The 12301-nt window shown below is 47.8% G+C and overlaps 1 protein-coding gene across 2 annotated transcripts in view; it reads right to left on the bottom strand.

Annotated features, from left to right (window-relative positions):
- Positions 1 to 7011: 7011 nt before the first annotated feature.
- Positions 7012 to 12301, bottom strand: part of EPG5 (ectopic P-granules 5 autophagy tethering factor) — a 108920-nt gene continuing 103630 nt past the window's right edge. For both annotated transcript variants that reach the window (XM_044774662.2, XM_044774663.2), the window contains exons 43-44: positions 11476 to 11590; positions 7012 to 9039 (exon numbers count right to left, since the gene is read on the bottom strand). In XM_044774662.2, the coding sequence (XP_044630597.1) occupies positions 8857 to 9039; positions 11476 to 11590 (298 nt within the window). In that variant the 3' untranslated portion in view covers positions 7012 to 8856. The remainder of the gene's footprint in view (positions 9040 to 11475; positions 11591 to 12301) is intronic.

Here is a 12301-nt window from a genome sequence, read left to right as displayed (position 1 = left end):
AAACCCCAAAATCACAGTGGCTAAAAACAATTAGGGTTTACTCTCACCAAAGCTACATGCCCATTACAGATTGCTAGGGGGTTTTTTGCTCATTGCACTTACTCAGGGACCCAGGCTCCCAGGGATCCACCAGCTCTAATGTAGAGCGTTGCTGGACGGGAGATAAAAAGGAAGCTCTAGAGGGTCTCCCACTTGTGATCATTGTTCATTGGCCAGAACTAGCCACATGCCCCACTCACCCTCAAGGGGCTGGGCAGTGCAACCCTACATTGTACGTGGAAGGAGGAAAGCCAGAAGCATTTGGGATCAGCCTTGATCACTCCACAGTAAGACTCTCCAGGAGTTCTCATGCTAGTGAGTGACAAGAGACCAGTTAGTGGAAAATCACATAAGGGCAACAGTATGCTGGAGGTGCCATGGGAGCACGTGAAAAGGGGTGACTGACTCAGTCTTGAGAAGGCTCCCTGGAGGAGGGAACATGGAGATGGTACATGTTGGCCATGCAAATGGGGGAGAATGGAGATTAGGAGGAAGAAAAAAGGTCACTCGAAGCAGAAGGGACTGTCTGAACAAAGGTCAGGAGGTGGGACACAGCATGATATGTAAACAGGTGCAAGTTGCTGGAGCATGGGCCTAGAGGCGGCGTGTGGCCAGAGCTGAGGCTGCAGCAGTAGGAGGCTCCTACATGGCGGAGAGTGCTGCCCCCAGGAGGGCAGAGAGGAGCGGAAGGGAGTCAGGTGCCCAAGGGGCCAAGCACGGCACTGGCTCCCTGTACTCTTAGCATGGCTACTTTCACCCATCTGACCGCTGCACCTGCTCCAGACCATGATGCTCTGGTGCTGGGGTTTTCACCTTGGGACCCTGGGCTCCCAGAGCAGCGTTTCCTCAGTGGGTTCCAAGGGTCACCTGCATCAGGAACACCTGGAGAGCTTGCTCAAGTCCCCATTCTGAGCACCACCTGGACCTCCTGAATCACTGGCTCTGAGGGTGGGGGCTGGAATTTTAAACAAATTCTCCAAGTGATTTTGCCCCAAACTTTGTATTATGATCATTTTCAAACAGGCACACACACAAAGCTGAAACAGTAAGATGATCCCCCAGAGACCCACTATCTACATTCAACAGTTACTAACATTTTGCCATATTTGCTTAATGCATGTGTGTGTGTATTTGGCTGAACCATTTGAGAGTAAACTGCACATGTCACAGTACTTCATCTATAATCACCTCAGCTGTACCTCCTGAGAACTAGAGAATTCTCCTCCACAACCTCAATACCATTATCACATTTGAGAAAACTAACAATAATGCAATAATATCTTATAGCCCACGTTCATATTTCCCCAATTGTCCTCAAAATGTCTTTTTTAGCTTGTTGTTTCTAACCAGGGCCCAGTTGATGCCAGGTGATTCTTAAGCTAAAGTTTAAGACTCCCTCTGGGTGCCCCCAACATGTGAGCATGCTAGCTAACCACCCGTGGTCCCTCCTGTGGTATCTGCACTTTAAAGTAGGGCTTCCTGGGAACCCAAGCAGTGGCATGCCTCAAAGGAATTCGCCTCTGATGGATGGCTTCAGCCATAGGGATGGCTGTGGGGAGCACGCTGAGGAGGGACAGCAGAGGGTCCCTCTCACCTCCCTCTAACAATTTGCTCACAGTGCACAGGCAGCCTCCTGCTTGGTCTCCAGATAAAACTCTAGGGGCAGAGAGGGAGAGTGGTGAGAGGACTGCACTTGACCATCACCAGACCCTGTACGCTGGCCTCCGAGCCTGGCACTCTCACTGAGAGGTCTGAGAGGAGCAGAGCTGCGTGTCCTCCCCAGTCTGACCCTCTCGGAGCACTCAGACTCTGTCAGTAGCAAGCAAGGACCAGAGCCATGGGCAACAGGCTCTGTCAGCACAGCGTCCTTGGGCCACGGAGTCATGGAAAGAAGTGACCCTAGGAGGCTTAGTGTTTCCAAGACAGGACTTCCCAGTGTGGCGCAGGGCGCAGAGCTAGAGCCCTCCCTTCCTCGCACAGCGCTCTGTGAACGTGAGCTCAATTGTTCCAAGAAGGGCTTCTAACAACCGCAGGGTGCCCTCACTCTCAGCCGCCCGCAGACTGCTCCTGGAGATGGGCAGCAGGCAGAAGAGGCGACGGTTGCCCAGGTGCCCACCCAGACCCACCAAGAGCCACACACTTTCCTTGCCCTCAAGGAGCTAGTAATCTAAATTTTAAATCAGGATGCAGCTACATGAGAAGACACCGTCGAAGAGACCATCTACAATGAAGGTAGGCCCTGCCTTGGGATGGAAATGGCACTCAGTGGGACTGAGTTTTCACACACGTCCCCCTCACCAGACTGGACGAGAGAGCCGGGGTCAGGGTGAGCGCTCAGGCCCCACCAGTCGCAGAGCCTTCAGGCCAGAGGGACCTTGGAGACCAAGAGTTAGGGGTCCTGGGCTTTGTCCCACCTCCAGCCCTGGCCACTTAGGTCCAGCCCCATCCCCTCCACAATAACAGCCCCTCAAGTCTCTGGGCCCCTTGTGATCCTCATAGCTCCTTCACCTCCATGATCTCAGGTAGTTCTCACCAAAAAAACAGATTATCCTTGTTTCAAAATGAGGGAAAACTCCAAGGGAGGCAAGTGAGCTGGCCAGCGTCACACACTTAGTGACAAGACAGCTCTGGTCCCAGCTCCTTCCACACCCAAAGGTTGCTTCTCCTTGTCAGGTTTTCTCTCACACGTCTTTCCTCCTTTCCTGGGTTCCTTCCTTCTCATCATATTATATGAACTAAAGGGAAAAAAACATGATCCACCAATACAAGGATATAAAATTACTTGAGGTGGTTGAGACTCTGGATTTTCCAGGGTTTGGGCCCCCAGACCTTAGTCTTCCAGTATGTCCCCAAGTCCTGTGTGCCAGTGACCTCAAAGGGTCCCCAGGGCTGAAGATTGCCCAGGAGAGCCCCTGTGGAGACACTCACCTCCATGCCTCCACCAGAGGCTGCTGTGACCTTGGGTGGGGGAGGAGGAAGATGGGGTGGGGAGCAGAGAAGGGGGAAGGGAAGATAACGAAGGTAGAGGGAAGGACCTTAAGAAAGATTAAGGAGGATGTGGCAGGGAGCAGGTCAACCAGGGAAGGCTGAGAGATTCCAAGGTAAATCTGCTCTAAACCACAAATCTAGGCTATATTAAGATATGGTGTCCAGGCAAGAGGCCATATTGGTCACTCTGACCAATAGACCAGAATGCCAGTCTGTTTCCTAAGAGGGTTTAGGCCAGCAACGGAAGACTGAGGGAAGAGGGCCATCTTCAGAAGAGGAGCATTTTTGGAGGAAGATGGCTCCAAAAGGATGGCTCCTTCATCCTTAGATGAAGACCTTTTCCAATTCTCAGAGTTGCCCCATGGTGATATGGACCACTTCCAGCTGCATTTCTTTGGGCCTGTCCCAGGAAAAGCCCACTGGTCTAGAGACGGGTAACTGATTGCTACACTAGAAGGAGGTGGGACAACTTGCCTCTAAGCCACTTTCCAACCCATAACCCTGTGTTTCTATCGGGAAAGGGAAGCCAAACCCTGACAAGCGTACAAGGGTTGGGGAGACACACCATACACACAGGGCCCTGTCCAGGAGAAATCCCAAACTGATGTTAATCCCAAATCAAATCTGCAGACCCTCCCACCATACTTTGGCCCATTCAAGATGTGTCTTACAACTGTTAATGAAAATGAGCGCTAAGGAAGACTCCCTGGCATTGCAAGGCTGAAGTGATTTCCAGAGGACGTGACCAAGCTCAGGTTACACTGCCCTCTCCTGGCAGCTCGGCCCTCCCAGAGTCACCCACACCCCCACCCAGGAACTGGGGTGGTGGGAACCTTTGTGCAGCTTCATGTCCTTCCTGCTATCAAGGCCACAACCTCATTACAGACCCTCAGGGCTCTCCCGAGCTCTCTGGGATCACCAGGTGGCCTCTTGTCTATGCCAATTCTTAAACCCTCAAGTTTTAAATTCTCTTTGAAAATAGAGGCCTCGTCCATTATGGTGAAATGCCACAGAATATAGATTCTACCCATTACAACCTTTCTAATTTCACACTTTTCTTAGTATGATTTCTGGATGAAAAGACCTGCCAACCAACTTGCCAAAAACGAGACACATCCACCGCACGGAAATTAAAGTTGAATCTAGTTTATTTGTAGAGTTTTACTTAACCAATTCTCATTTCTTCCTGTTTCTCATCATTATATAAAAATTCACCCTTCGTACAAGCATGTAGAATGCTCAACAATGAAGAAGTAGTGAATATTGCACATTTAACGAACAAAATAATTTGTGGGATTTTTTTTTGTGTGTGTGTGTGTGTGTGTTTTTGAGGAAGACTAGCCCTGAGCTAACATCTGCCGCCAATCCTCCTCTTTTTGCTGAGGAAGACTGGCCCTGAGCTAACATCCATGCCCATCTTCCTCTACTTTACATGTGGGACGCCTGCCACAGAATAGCTTGCCAAGTGGTGCCATGTCCGCACCCGGGATCCGAACCAGCGAACCCTGGGCCGAGAAGTGGAACGTGCGAACTTAACCACTGCGCCACCAGGCTGGCCCTAAGTTGTGATTTTTAAAAAGGCCACTTCCCACACGTGGGAAGGAAAAAGAGTTGAATACACTTAAGAAGTATCTGTTCCCATATAAATGATTTTTAAGCCATCGAAAGAAAAATAAATTCTAACCCTCAGTGCTCAATGAGAGATATTACATCTGTACATTAAAAAATAAAAGAATCAACACCATTCCTTGGTGATTTCGTTATCCAAAAGTAGGGTCAGTAGTTTATTTTTTTCAAGTTACTGTTATCAGAAATCAGAACCTATCCAGACTGAAGGAAACTTCGACGATGCTTCTACAGGACACACGATGCCTCTAGAACATGTGAGGACCAACACCGACCAGAACAAGGTCGGGATTAGCACCTGGCTGTAAGCCAAGAACATGACCCAGCACGACCCAGATGAAAACGGATCATCACAGCAGGACACTCTTTTTTTTTTAAAAGCAACATGCTTATTTCTAACATCAGACACTCCATTTGGCTTAGTAAGACAAAGTTAACTGAGCAAAAACATTTCAGCTACTACCTCAAAATAAGCTGTAAAATTTGGCTCAAAGCGAAGAGTGGACAGTTTTGGAGGATCAGTGCAAAGGGCCTTATGGTTGGCCTAGCATGCAGGTGGGTGATGAGACTAGTCGTTAGCAGCAACTGAGTTTGAATTCGCCACTAGTGGAATGTGCCAACCACAGGGCACAGCTGGGAAGAGCCGATGCCACCCGAGTGTCCAGGGGAATGAACTTCGCTGCCTGGCCCACACTAGTGTGACCAACCCCCGGAGGTGGGGCCAGGCTGAGAGAACAAAACATAAGGAGGCACACTCTCTTGGCGCCTGCAGGCAAGTGCCACCTTAAATTTGTGCCCTTGGTGCCTCGTTTGTCTCACTTGAGTCCTGGTCCTGCTAATCCTGGGCACGGCCCTTTTAGAGTAACATGGGCTAATTTGGGCACTTTTCCCAAAGTGCAGCCCTGTTAGACATTGTGGGGAAAGAGGACTAACTAAAGGCACTGGGCATGTAGCCTGAAGACTAACAGGTGGGCAGGCAGGCAGAGTCAGAGAAGTGACGAGGTCTGAAAATGTCCACAGGTCTGTCGTGGTGGGTAGGAGAGCAGCCCCAGCCTAGCCCGCTCCAGCAGAACCGTGACCGATGTCACCAGGAGGCCAGTTTCAGCTCACCATAGAGAGCTACAAACAGCTCACCAGTGGCCACCTGGGCTGCCTACGAGGAGCAGGACTACTAACCACAGGAAAGGGTGGAGGACAGGCTGGCGGGTGAGGGCTGGGGATCCCTGCTGCGTGACAGGTGGGACCAGATGAGCTTCAGTGCCCCTGTGAACTTCAAAAGTCATGATTCTACAACATTTACTTCCTGCTCCAGAAAAAATCATTAAGATTAAAAATCCAACAGAAAACTGTGCATCACCTTCATTGAAAAGGAAGAAAGGGTATGAATGCTCTAACTTGTACAACGTGGAGACACCGATTTTGGTGACTGATTGGGAGGAATGAGGTTGGCGCTGGGTTAATGTGAAGTTAGGCTGCTTTGGAGGTTTTTGTCTTCTGGCCTAAGCTTCCCTCTCCTCAGAGAACCGAGAGATGCAGACAGCCCCTGGGAAGGCAGACATGACAGAGCCAGCAAATTGATCACAAAACTCTGAAAAGACTCGTGCCTCAGGGCTGAGGTCCTCTGCATGCCCAGGAGCTCTGGGAACACACAGGGGTGGGTCCCGGCCCCTCTGTCAGGATGAGCAGGCACAGCAGGACCTCCCTCCCTTAGTGTCTGTGCCTTCCAGCCCCTGCCGGCGTCCACCTGTTGCAGCGTTAGGTGGTGGAGCCAGGAGATCGGGGGAACAAGTGTGCCTGTCTGACCCGTCCTCTGAATACAGGAAGCTGTTAGACATCCCTGTCTGAACTGGAAGCCACTGATGGCCACGTGCGGCGAGAGTCTGTGGTACATGCGCATTCACTCGTTCACCTTCAACACTGCTCGGCACAGAGGGGGCCTTGGTCTTGCTTGATCCAGGTATCTACATGCAGCACCCATAACTGGCTTTGAAACTGTGGCCCTCTGCTCTTTGGTGGCCAAGTATTTTCACAGCAAAGGCTCATTATTCTGGAAAGCCAATGGGCAGGCTGCTGCTGCCCAGGTCTATTATTTCCCAGGAGGCTACAGCAGCACTGCCACCTTCCGAACGATCTGTCTTTCAAGGACTTTCTTAGCCCAGAGCCTCTCAAAGGAAGCTATGCGGTGAGTACGCCTTCCCCTGTTAAGCATGAAGGGGTCAGAGGGGAAGCACTTTTACTGATCATCTCTGTTACAGGGTCAGATTAGATGACATCAGGCATAAAAATCTGCATCAATTTTAACAACTGCAATAGTTTACAAGATAGTGTGATATCCCTAAAAATCAAATTCTTACCAACTACAACCAAAAATTGATTTTATTTTATGATTTTTACAGACCAAATACATTATAAATATTATAAACCTTCAAAAATTAATAGATTAATCATGATTTTCTTTAAAATGTACATATTGTCACTCAAATATTTCACATTCTAGGATATCAATTATTACATCCTCCTCAAAACAGCACAGAAAATACTTCCTGTCGTAAAATCTCTGTTGCCAAATTACCCATTAAACTGTCCACAGCTTCGAAAATTTCATATACACAGCATGGGGAAGATGACTGATTCTGAAAATGGAGAGAAGCAAAAACAAGAGAAGCTCTGAGATGCAGTCCTTTGCAGTGACACTTCGTGCCCTGCAAAACTTGGAGGCTGAACAGGGAGGCTCTTTATCAGGGCACGTCTGTGAGGCCGAACTGTTCTGTCCAACTCAAGGCGTTTGAAATGAAGGACAGCTCCTATACACCTCCATACGCTGGGGGAAGTACTCCAAGAGGATATTTGAAAAGAGATTATGAGTCCGGTAACCTACATCCCTGTCCCGCTGCTCAAAGCTTAGGTAAGCATCCTTAGGCTATAGATAACCCATAAAGAAAAGACACATGATACAAGCGGGACAGACAAAACCAATTTTGAGCCAAGAGAATTATGAATATGATGTCAGAAGTCAAACTGTTAATTCGTAGGGGAAAGATTGGAGAGGAAGATGGCAACAGGACAAGGGAACCTTACAGACAGGCTTCAGTAATGGATGAACTGGTAACAACAGAAGGCACATGGCTACTGAAAAAAAGCCAAATTTCAGTTAAGTCTCCTGACCTGACCCAGTTTCCATGGACGAGTGTTTCAGCAGGTTCGCTAGCTTCATGTTTAAATATGGAGTGAAGAAAACAAGCATGGAACAGAGAATCAAGTTCTCAGTCTCAGTCTCCGTCTCTCGACAGCAGGGCCTCCAGATACCAAACTTGGTGTCTATCAAGAGTTGCAAACTTAGACATCTACAAGGGCCAAGTCAGTGATGTGAGTGAAGGAATGCGCTGGGGTAGGACCAAAGGGAATGTATGTCTATAGTGAACTGGAGAGAGTAAGCCCTGTCTACACTGTCCACCCATGTGGCTCAAACAAAACGCCTGTGCACAGTATGCTCATCACAGACCACCAGCGTGCCGCTCCCAATCTACAGAGATGGCTCCTTCTCCAGGAGGACACACAGCGGGACAGAAATGGGCTTGTCACCATCTCTGCTGTCCACGATAATCAGGATCCAGGGGTCACATTTTAGACAACGACTCACTTTAATTCAGCATTCTTATCTCCCTTCTAAGAGAAATAATTCTTTTAAGCTGGTGTATTTCCCCACATTTGAGGAGCGTGGAAATTTTCAAAGCTTGTTTTACTTTGAAGAAACACAAATAGGGTTCAAAGGTGAGTGTTCTAAATGATCCCCAAAGAAGTTAGATCTGGCACAGGAAGCTTGACATCTAAACAAAACAGGAGAAGGCAGAAGTGCAGACATATAAAAGACCCCCATCCTGGGGTCCTGTGAGATGACTGGGATATCTGGCAACTGGGAGTGGCTCTGTACCCAAGTGGAACTTAGTAGTAAGTTTCCCTTGTTGGATAAACATAAAAACTAAAAAGTCCCCAGGAAGTTTTAGAACCTAAGAAAATACAAACACACACACACATGTGCACATGCACAACAGAATTATCTAGTGCCTCCCAATTTGCATCTCAGTCAACTAACTCATTGGCCAAAGTGAGCTCTGCAGTGAGACTGAGCAAAGTTACTTGTGCAACAGCAAAGTTAAATGTAAACATAAATAGCAACAGGGTTTGTCGAGAGCTGCAGTGTTACTATCGTATGTTGTCCAAATAATGCACTTCCGGATAGAGACAGTTAACAAGAAGAGCCAGGAAGCTTTTTCCGTCTTGGAAGCAATGGCCAGGATGCTTTATAAATTGTGCGGCTTGCGATATCTGATCCTGGTATTCACCATACTGTTTACTTGATGTCAAGGATTCAAGAGCACTCAGAGCCTAAAAGACATGGAAGACAAGAGGGTTAACCACACAGGTGTGTAGCACATCTACTGTTACCAGCTGGTACCCCCATGAACCTCCAGGGAAGCCTATGGAACTGGACTTTGAAGCCCCAAAGGCAGGCACTAGTTAACCACGAGCAGAAGGGGCCAGCAACCCAAGCTTCTGGCACTTTTGCTGCCTTCCACATCCAGCCTTCCCTCTTCCTGGCCTGTGCTGTTTCCCAACCTTTCCCCACAGAGAGCCACCACTGCGGCCAGGCTGGTCTTACCGCCTTGTCCTCCTCCCCGCAATGCCAACAGTGGCCCCTCCCCGCCAGGTCATCTGCTGCCTCTCTTCCTGGAGCCCCAACCGGAAATCACAGGCACCTGTTTAATTTGCTATTGGGTTTGTTCTTAGGTCACAAAATAATGTCGTATTAAACTGTCTAACTGGATGAAATGCAAAAGAAACCGGCGGCTAAGCGCTGCTGCAGGTAAGCATTAAGGTAGCCCTCTCAGCCAGCAAGAATAAAGCATACAGAAACGATGATGTTCCCATGACTCGCTTCAGGAATAAATAAAGATAAACATTCTCTAATTTCATAACTTTAACTTTTCCTTCCTTTATAGTGGGAGAAGAGCAGGGAAAAACACTGTATTTGGAGAAAACAAAAAACCAGAACAATGTTCTTGGGGGTGGCCAGTTTTGTTTTCCAACTGTGCAACCTCAACCCCCACTCCCCTCCAGGATTCCGAATGTGAACCATGAAGTCCCTCACTCTTTCCCCTCTCATTCATGGGGGCCACTGTCCTAGAGAATACAGAATATGGAATTTGCTTGGTTCAGTAAACAAGGAGGGAGAAGATTTTTCTGAGGTTGGTAAATGAACTGGCAGCTCAGAAATAAATCACCAGGGAGCTGAACACAGAATTCTTAGGGTTGAAAACAAACAGCTGAAGGGATTTTGGTACCAAGCTGACTGCTGTGTGAAGAGTTCAATCTAAGAGCAGGACTCAATGGGGACAGGCACTTCCAGTAACCACAGTGTCCGTATATCTCTCTCTCTCCTTTCTTTTCTTAAATTTAGCCCCCAAAATGGTCTACTTTGACAGTTTGCCTAAGAGTAATCATTTTATAAAAAGGTGACTTGTTTCAAGTCTGAAAATCCTGATGACAAGTACACATGGGTACGTGCGGGGAGTCACCACTTTAAGTCTAAAGGAACACAGGCAAGGAGAGGCGAGGCCTGGGAGGCCGGGTGGCCACAGCTAAAGGAAAACCCATGCTCCAGTACTGGTGGACACGGGAGAGCAGAGGACTTTCCAAATGCACCCTCAAATGCATCGCACTGACTTCACGACCAGCCTCAGGAGAGTCTCCTGCCCACCTGTGGTGGTTCACATATGGCTCATACACGAGCTTAGGGATGCCAATAGTCATCTAGTCAGTTCGTGACAGGTAGTGGGTATTGCAGAAACCCAGATGCCTGTGAAGACCTGCTGATTGTATCGCTTGATCTTTGCTCTTAGTAACAAGATATCACACTGCACATGGCTGGCTTAGATGTCACAAAGCTGCAAAAGAAGAAGAGCTAAGGATCCAGGCAATTACCACTGAGACAGGACCACACAGTGGCAAGAGCGTGAAGCCCAGCCCCAGCACTCATCAGCTGTGTGACTGGGGCCACATGACTTAGCTACTTTCTGTCTCCATTTCTTCATCCACAAAACCAGGATAATAAAAGTTCCTGTGTTCTGAGGTTCTTATGAGGATTAAATGAAACCTTAACTGACTAACACCAAGTGAGTTAAAACTTAGAACAGAACCTGGCATGTAGTAAGTGCTCAAGAATGCTGGCCCTCATTTTATATTACACAACTTTGTACCTGGCCAGGCTGTTCATAAGTGAAAATAGTTACAGGAATGGGACCACTGCCATGTGGCCTTCCACGTTTTTAAAACAAACTACAATTTCTCACAGCTACCATTTTGTCTGTGTTAGGTTATTCCAACAGCCAACAGTGGTCAACCTCCAGACTCACAAAACAGGAGCCACTTCTTTGGTTGCAAGTTAAAGCTCAGCTAATCTCCAACAGTGCGAACTGTGGCCACAGCTGCTGTGTCAGTCCCCGGGCCCAGCACGCGGCAGGCCAGTGGGTAGTCACGTTCATCAGAACCAAATTCAATCCTAGACTGGCTGGCCCCTCGCCTTGCTTCTTCTACAATGGCAGTAACAGTGCTTTAGGCAAACGCCTACAACAAAAATTGGTTTAAAATCTGAGGCAGGCATGTGCGGTAACCATTTTCCAGTAAGTGAAGCCCCCTGAAGGGCATGCTATGCTACTGCAGATCATCATCTCATCATGTGTAAAGACTACAGCTGCCACCGCCCCACCTCCTGGAGAAGGCCAAGTAGAAAATTTCTCTTAACTGTAAAGTGTTTTTACTGACCTGCTGAGCTTTCAGGGTCAGATGTAATTCAGAGCCAGGCTTCAAACGGATCTGATCCTCAGTAGGAACCTGAACTGAAAGGAAGGCGGCCATGCCTCGGGCAACCACTCGGAACCTTAGGTGTAGGGAGAGGTCAGAAGAAATAAAGGACTAGTAAAGCAAGGAGTTTAAAATAAACACCACATTTTCTATTAAGAAACAAGATAAACACATTTCCAGACCTACCGTTACTGTTAGCCTCTTCAGGAAAATCTTAAATATGATCAAGAAGGAGCCTTAATCTTCCCTTTCATTATCACTGCCCAAACAATGTAAGTATAACTCAGACTCAAGAATGAAAGTGTGGCAAAGATGTAGATAATTGGAACTTGCAGACATTGCTGGTGGGAATGTAAAAAATGGTGCAGACCTTGCAGAAAACAGTTTGCCAGTTCCTCAGTAAGTTAAACACAGAGTAACCATATGACCCAGCAATTCCACTCCTGGGTATATATCCAAAAGAACTGAAAACAGGTGTTCTAATAAAAGCTTGTAACCGAATTTCCTAGCAGCACTATTCACAATAGCAACAAAAGTGGAAACAACCCAAATGTCTATCAACTGAAATGGATAAACAAAATGTGGTATATCCATATGATAGAATATTATTCAGTCATGTATCAGACAATGCTCCACTGCTATTCATGGGGTTTTCACAGCCTATTTTTTTGGAAGTGGGTGGCCAGGTCCTTCTTCCTAGTCTGTCTGTCAGTCTGGAAGCTCCACTGAAATCTGTCCACCATGGGTGACCTTACTGGTATTTGAAATACCAGTGGCATGGCTTTTA

This window comes from Equus asinus, chromosome 7, assembly GCF_041296235.1.
Source record: "Equus asinus isolate D_3611 breed Donkey chromosome 7, EquAss-T2T_v2, whole genome shotgun sequence".
Taxonomy (NCBI): Eukaryota; Metazoa; Chordata; class Mammalia; order Perissodactyla; family Equidae; genus Equus; species Equus asinus.
Note: the sequence above shows the minus strand (reverse complement) of the source record. Positions and strands in the feature narration are given on the sequence as shown.